The sequence below is a fragment of the Rhinoderma darwinii genome, chromosome 3, assembly GCF_050947455.1.
Source record: "Rhinoderma darwinii isolate aRhiDar2 chromosome 3, aRhiDar2.hap1, whole genome shotgun sequence".
NCBI lineage: Eukaryota > Metazoa > Chordata > Amphibia > Anura > Rhinodermatidae > Rhinoderma > Rhinoderma darwinii.
Genome location: NC_134689.1, coordinates 112,099,924 through 112,108,264, shown reverse-complemented (window position 1 = coordinate 112,108,264; position 8,341 = coordinate 112,099,924). Strand labels below are relative to the sequence as shown.

The window sequence follows — 8,341 nt, the reverse complement described above, 5'->3', positions numbered from 1 at the left end:
TTTACGGCGTTCACCCTTGGCTATAAATTACCATTTTACATTATTCTGCAGGTCGATACGATTACGGCAATACCATATGTATATAGTTTTTTTTATGTTTTGCAGCGTTTGCGCAATAAAATCACTTATTTATAAAATAATTTATTTTTTGTGTCACCATATTCTGAGAAACCATAATTTTTTTATTTTTCAATAAAAAAAGCTGTGTAAGAGTGCGTGGCCTAGCAGCAGATGTAAGCAGCCGTGTGTGGCTGGAGCTCCCGCTGTGCCCATCCTGATAATCACGTTTATCCCTTACTTACCTGGGTAATACTTACCGAATTGGTTGCTGTGAAGCTGGAGGTGACTGTGCCGATCAGCTTGGCTGCGATGACCCGCTCAAAGAAACAAAAAACGCCGCCAGCGAGTCCGAGGCCTGGAATCCAAGATGGCGCTGAGAAAGACTGCCGGAGCAGACACATGCGCTCTGAAGCAGCAGACCGACTGGAGAGATTTGCAAGAACACCATGTGCGAGCAGCTCAGCAGCGGGCAGGGTACCTGTGGCTAGCGGTGGAAAGACAGGCAGCCCATCTTATGGCTCACGCTACTCTGTGCTGGAGGAGGACATGGTGAGTGAAGAGGAGGAAGAGCTGGGTAGTTAGCGGCGGGAAATGCCTAATGATGGTGGAAGAATGCACCACAGACATACTTGCTGCAGTGAAGCGGAACTCCTCGATTCTCTCCATTCTGACTGGTCAGGTGGGAGGCCTGAAGGAGGACATTTTGCTTTTGAGGAATGATTTACAGAAAGTGGCAGAACGTACAACAGTCATTGAGGGGAGAGTGTCTGAGGTTGAAGATGTTATTCCAGAGTTACAACGAGATGTACAATCACATTAACTGGCGGTGATAGCCATTCAGGCTAAGGCAGATGATTTAAAGAATCGGCTACGCAGAAATAACGTGCGCTTGGTTGGAGTGCCGGAAAAAGTGGAGGGCACTAACTCAGATGAGTTTTTTTAAAAATGGCTGCTGGAACAGTTTGGCCGAGAGGAACTGTCCCCTTTATTTGCTGTTGAGAGGGCGCACAGAGTACCTACCAGACCGCGACCGCCGGGGAGACCCCCGAGACCGGTATTAGTGAAGCTGCTGCATTATAAGGACAGAGATCGGATATTGCGTAAGGCAAGGGAACGGCAAGATATATCCATTAATGGCGTTAAAGTGTCCTTTTTTCCAGATTTCTCTGCGAAAGTGCAGAAAAAGCGGTTGCAATACTGGGACATTAAAAAACGCTTACGAGACCTGAACATTCAATATTCTATGATGTATCCGGCTAAATTGCGCGTGGTTGCTTTTGGGACTGCTTCCTTTTTTGAGACGCCTAGGGAGGCTGCCAGATGGCTGGACTGCAACGAGAGCCGACTGCGGAGACCTGCTGGAGTGGAGGACGCGTGAGAGCCCGCTTTGGCGGTGAAGTTCGGAGGAAATGCTGTTTTTTGTGGGACTGTAGTATTCTATACCATGTTCTGTTGTTGAGTGATATCCTTTACAAAGCTATTGTACTTGATAGAACTGGTATTATGGGTCAACTACTGGGTGACAAACTTCACTGCACAGCACAGTATCTCGGTCAAAGTGGTTCGGCTCAGTAGCAGACTTCTTTATGCTATGATGCTTGATGGGGTCGGCTAAATGTATATTCTGGAATGTCCGGGGACTAAGGGAACCTAGGAAACGCCAGGCGATTTTTGACTGTGTTAAACAACAAAATTCCCTGATTATGGGGTAACAAGAGACGCATTTGACTAGGGATTCGGTGTCCTTATTGCATAGAGTCTGGATCGCACATGGGTTGCACTCCTTCCATACGACTTATTCTAGGGGGGGGGGGGGGGTGAGTCTGCTGGTACATAGTAGTCTTCCTTTTGTTTGTCTTTCTTCATTCACTGATGCTGAGGGGAGGTATGTGGGAGTGCATTGCACCATATTTCATTGGGAATGTATTTTAGTGGTACTGTACATCCCCCCTCCTTATTCTAGCACTGTACTTAAGAAAGTTATAGAAAAACTCTCAACTTTGCCTGAGGTACCGTTACTCCTGATGGGGACTTTAATGCGGTGATGCACGAGGGGTTGGATATACGGACATGGGGGCAAATTCTACAAGTGTTTAAACAGTTTTATACTGAACTATATACCTCGAGAGTGCATTACACGACACAGCAACTGGAGGCTTATCTGGGGCACATTCAATTGTCTATTCTGGGTTCTGAGGACAGAGAAAGTTTGGAGGCACCTATTGCCCTAGAGGAACTGGAAAGGGCGATAGGGGATATGGCAACTGAGAAAGCTCCAGGTCCAGTTGGTTTGCCTGGGTACATTTATAAGGAATATATGAATGAATTGGCTCCACAATTCTCAAACACTCTGCTGGATAGTTTTGAAAGAGGCAAATTACCCGATTCATTATATGAAGCAACGATAGTCGTCCTTACCTAAGGAGGGGAAAGATAATCAATTACTGGAATCCTATAGACAGATATCCTTGCTGACATCAGACATTAAAATACTGGCAAAAGTTTTAGCGCTAAGGCTAAATAAGGTGGTGCAGCAGGTTGTGCATGACAACCCATCGGGGTTCATGCCATCCAAGTCAACGGCTGTAAATCTTAGGCGGTTATTCCTCAATCTTCAGGCAGTACCGGATGACCCTGTGGGGAGAGCTGTGCTAACACTAGATGCTGCTAACGCGTTTGACTGTGTAGAATGGCGGTATTTATGGAAGGTTATGGGTAAGATGGGATTTGGTCCTAATTTTCTGAAATGGGTACAGTTGCTATACGTGGCTCATACGGCCCGAATACGGGTGAATGGAGTGCTGTCTGGAAGGTTTCCGTTGGCTAGGGGAACGCGCCAGGTGTGCCCACTGTCACCATTGCTATTTGCTCTGGCAGTGGAAACGTTAGCTTGTCCCATAAGACAGGAGGAGCGCATACGGGGTTTGAAATATGGGGAAATGGAGGAAAAAAATCTCTATATGCGGACGATATTTTGATATACTTGACAGACAGTATATTCTGTGAGAGAAGAGAGAGAACCAGCTGCCGCTGTTTTTACAGCGATCGCCGTTATTTGTTGAATAACGGCAATCACGTGACCGGGGACCGGACAAAACGCTCCTCGGTCTGTGCTTCTCGGCCTCAGCTACCTCTGTAGCGGAGTACACGGAGTTTAAGTGCCTTCCGGGGGCGGTATCTTATGAAAGGCTATCTTATGAACAGGCGCCGCTCTGGCATAAGTACCCTTAATGGCCGCCGTGAAAACACGTATAGGAGGTCATTAAGGGGTTAAAGTATTTTATAAGGGAAAAAGTGGGTTTTTCATTTTTTTTATTTGGGATTTTTATTTATTTATCATAAACTTTATTAAACTTTTTGATAACATTATTTTAAGTCCCACTAGGGGACTTCACTATGTGATCTTCTGATCGCTTTTATAATACACTGCAATACTTCTGTATTGCAGCGTATTATTGCCTGTCAGTGTAAAATTTACAGGCACCTGCTAGGTCATGCCTCAGGTATGGCCTAGCAGGCATCCACTACAGGCAGACCTGGGGGCCTTTGTTAGGTCCCCGGTTGCCATAGAAGCCATCGCCACCCTGTGATTGCAATTGCAAGGTGCCGATGGGGTGAGAGAGAGCACCCTCCCTCCAAAACCACTTGGATGCGGCGCTCACTATTAAGCGCCGCATCTAAGGGGTTAAACACGTGAAATCGATTTTGAAATCGATCCTGACCGTTAGAGCAGGTGCTCGGCTATCTTTAGACTGCCCGACACATGGTTCAGCCGGCACAGGATACCCGCGCCTGGCTTATGTCACAGCGCCGTGAAAAGGTAAGTACCCTTAACGGCCGCCGTGAAAAGGCGTATTGGCGGTCGTTAAGGGGTTAAACATTTAAAGATTTGCCTATGGGAATTGCTGAGTTAAATGAGTGTCCATCAAGGTCTGGTTAATCATACTGTAGTCTTAGGCAAACAAAGTCTATTTTATTATATTTTTTAAATACAACCTCAAAACAAACTTCAAGATAGAGTAGAATGTATTACTAAATATGCCAAAACAGCAATATTTAATGAACATAATTTCCCAAGGAGTTGACACTGCATTTAATGATCTCAGAACACTGGTCCATATTCTTTTTAATCCTATAGAAATTTTCAACATATTCAGAGCGTCCCAGAAGCTCTACAAAATCTTCGTCGTGTGTGATTACAAGTAGCTGGAAATTTCGTTGCCTGGAACGACTTTTAATGATTCTGTAGACAAAAACAAAACTAAATCAAGCAAACATTGTACATAACAAAAATGTTAAAACTACAGTAGAAAAACACACCACATAAAATAGCCACTGTAAAAAGCTTAAAGACAGAGGTGTAGTGTTCCCATTTTGAAAGTAAAAAAAAGAAAATACTACAATCTGTATAATTTAAATAAAGCGGATATGCGGACATAGGCACCAAAGACATTTTATAGAAAAACTATTTTAAACAGAAAAAGTTGCATGGATGTTGAGATTGTCCCGGAAAATAACTTGAGGGTTGAATTGAAAGCATATGTTTACTCTACTTTTACAGATTTTTGCGGCATGCCATTTATTAATTTTTATTCCTTGCTTCTCAGCATCTGGCATCTAATTTATGCTGAGAATGTGATTTTTGTCAGGTGGTAAGGAGGCGCTTATAGTTGCAGCTCCCACTTCAGCCTGTGTAAAGGAGGAGAGGGAACAAGCAGGCAGTGGAGGAAATGCGGTCATCCTCCTCCTGTCCCTGTATGTCTTTAGATAACCCCAGGGAGAGGGGTATGGCTGTCTTCACATCACCGTCTGTGTTCTGTTGAGGGGTCCGTCAGAGGTTTCTGTCGGGTTAATCCCTCAGCGAAAAGGCAAATAGACACCTCAGCTTCCGTTTCCCTCACCATTGAACTCAATGGTGACGGAAACCCAGCTAATGGTTTCCGTCTGTCACAGTTGTAACAGGGTTCAATCGTTTAAAGGAATCAATAGCGCAGTCGACTGCGCTATTGGTTCCGTCAAGAACAACGGAACCCTGTCATGACGGTGACAAACGGAAACAATTAGCTAGGTTTCCTTCACCATTGATATCAATGGTGAGGGAAACGGAAGCTGAGGTTTCGGTTTACCTTTCCGTTGAGGGGTTAACCCAAAGGAAACCTCCGACGAAACCCCTCAACAGAAGGGCAACGGTTATGTGAACAGGCCCTAACATGAACATTTATCACCCCTTTTATCAACCAGAGAGCAGAAAGACGTGTCCTCCCTTAACTCCTCTCTAAATCCGACATAACCCGAAATGCATTCACACTGGCTGAAGTAAGAGCTGGAAATATATGCAGTAGCTCATCTAATCAACCCTCTGGGCCTACTCAGGCCGTTAATTGACTGTATAACTGGACATTTACCAACGACCGGATTGCAGAGTCAAATAAGTCGCACCGAGCTCTTGCACCACACTTAAACACCAATAAAGATGATACATTTTACACTGTCCCTATCCTGTCTGTTCCCGATATTTTGCGTAAAATCCGCTGACTCCTTCTCCAGCAATACCCGTTACACATCACTGTCATAGCAATAACTATTATCACTAAAGAGTAATGTCTAATATATTTCTGATGAATGGAAAAGATTTCCGTCAGTCAAATTTTTTTATTTTCATTCACTGACTGTTGCCATAAACGTTTCCAACTAGTTCCACATAAAAAAAATAATCAATGTTAGTTACGTTTAGGGTCGTACGGTTGATTATTCTTTAGGGTTAGGCTGTGTTTGCACTTTGAAGTCAATTTGTGTTTTTTGCTGCAATTTTCACAGAATCATAGCAAAATGGATCGAATTTGCTGCAATTTTTTTTAAATCACAAAAAAAAAATGCATTTGGACTGCGACGTGTGAATGCAGCCATAGAGTTCGTATAGAGGGATAGAAAATGATATACCTATATAATCCCCCAATTAAAATTGTATGCAAAAAATTGTTGGTGCATTCCTGCAGTTTTGGCCTTTCTTTAACACATGTGGATGTAAAAATAGACATGTGTGGTATATCTATGAATCCCTCACAGTTCTTTGCAGAAGACATTTTGTTTGCATAAACAGTCTGCTTGAGTACGCATTTTAATCACAAAGCTGAATTTTCATGCAATTTTTGAATAGAAGAACTGTTTAATGCAAGGTTGTGTGAAAGTAGTTGCGTGTATAAATTATGAAGTTGTATTTTTATACACTGTCTGCTGTGCGCTCCAATTTTTTTTTTTTTACGTTTTGGTACCATAGTAGCGGTTTGCCATGTACAGTATATATATTTTAACACAATTGTGCATGATGGCCAAATATTGCATGTCCTATATTTCAGCGTTTTTGAGTGCACAAACACTTGTTGATATAGGCGTTTGTGATATATATATGAAATTTGGACACCTTAGTCCATTATTTTTATATGTAATCCTCTACTTGTATGTGAGTTTTAGGATGTATGTTACATGGCAATTTATTAATTTTTTTAATTATTCCGGTTTGTTGCAAAGGTACGTGAAGGTGGACATGGCTGCCAGCAGATGGAAATATATAGGGTTTGGGGGTGCACTTATTTTTTAAGGTGTGTAATCCTACTATTGTATAAATGGAAAACTGCACATATTAAACGTTAATTTTTTAGGACGTGTGGTGCATCTAAAATACGGTATATAGTTTTTTTTTATGACACACAAAAGTGACCCCATTTGGGGAACTACACCCCTTAAGGAAATTATCTAGGGGTATAATGAGCATTTTGACCCTACAGGTTTATTGCAGAAATTATTGGAAGTAGGCCGTGAAAATGAAAATCTACATTCTTTCAAAGAAAATGTAGGTTTAGCAAATTTTTCTCAATTCCACAAGGACTAAAGGAGAAAAAAACTGGTGGTAATAAACGGCTGTTTGGACACACAGCAGGGCTTAGAAGGGAAAGAGCGCCAGTTGGCTTTTGGAGCTTAAATTTAGCAGGAATGATTTGCGGAGGCCATGTCGCATTTGCAAAGCCCCCAAAGGGACAAAGCAGTGGAAACCCACAAGTGACCCCATCTTGGAAACTACACCCCTTGAGGAATTCCTCTACGGGTGTAGTGAGCATTTTGACCGCATAGGTATTTCATAGATTTTATTTGAATTGGGCAGTGAAAATAAAAAAAAAATGTTTCCCAATAAGATGTAGCTTGAGCAAAAATTTTTTACGTTTCTCAAAAAATAAAGGAAAAAAACACGTTTGTAAAGCAATTTCTCCCGAGTACGGCAATACCCCATATGTGGTCATAAACTGCTTTTTTGGGCACAAGTCCGGGTTCAGAAGGGAAGGAGCGCCATTTGGCTTTTGGATTTCAGATTTTGCTGGATTGGTTTCAGGTCGCTATGTAGCATTTGCAATGCCCCTGTGGGACCAAAACAGTGGACCCCCCCCCCTTCCTAGAAGAGATTTCATTTTGGAAACTACACTTCTCAAGGTATTCACCTAGGGGTGTAGTGAGCATGTTAACCCTGCAGGTGTTTTGCAGAAATTGGTGTGCACTCAATGTTGCAGAGTGAAAATTAGATTTTTTCCATAGATATGGCAATATGTGGTGCCCAGCTTGTGCCCCCATAACAAGACAGTTCTCTAATTATTACGCTGTGTTTCCCGGTTTTAGAATCACCCTACATGGGGCACTAATCTTTTGCCTGGACATTCGACGGGCTCATGAATGACAGAGTACCATGCGAAATTGAAGCCTAATTTGGCGACTTACAAAGTATTGGTTCACAATTGCAGGGCTTTGATGTGAAATAATAAAAGAAACCCCTGAAAATTGACAACATTTTGGAAACTACACCCCTCAAGGCATTTATTAAGGGGTGTAGGGAGCATTTTCACCTCACAGGTCTTTTCCATAAATGAATGCGCTGGATGTGTAAAGTAAAAACTTCAATTTATCCCAGATATGCCAATTCAGTGGTAAATATGTCGTGCCCAGCTTATGGCATTGGGGAGACACACCCCAAATATTGTTAAAAGGGTTCTCCCGGGTATGGCGGTGCCATATATGTGGAAGTAAACAGCTGTTTTGGCACACTGTAGGGCTCAGAAGGGAGGGGGCGTAGATTTTGCTTGGTAGTAGTTTTGTTTGGAGTTTTACTGGTATTTCAGTTTATAATGTGGTTGCATATGTAAGCAGGGCAGATTATATCAGGGGCATAGTCAGGTGGTATAATGATGGGGTAAACAATAAAATAATCCATAGATGTGTGTGACAATCCTTTCTGCAC

General features: G+C 42.6%; 1 protein-coding gene across 1 annotated transcript in view; it reads right to left on the bottom strand.

The window, feature by feature from the left end:
- Positions 1–4,013: 4,013 nt before the first annotated feature.
- The window catches only part of RAD50 (RAD50 double strand break repair protein), a 191,899-nt gene continuing 187,571 nt past the window's right edge, over positions 4,014–8,341 (bottom strand). Inside the window, exon 26 of the mRNA XM_075856559.1 lies at positions 4,014–4,303. Within this exon, the coding sequence (XP_075712674.1) occupies positions 4,117–4,303 (187 nt within the window). The 3' untranslated portion in view covers positions 4,014–4,116. The remainder of the gene's footprint in view (positions 4,304–8,341) is intronic.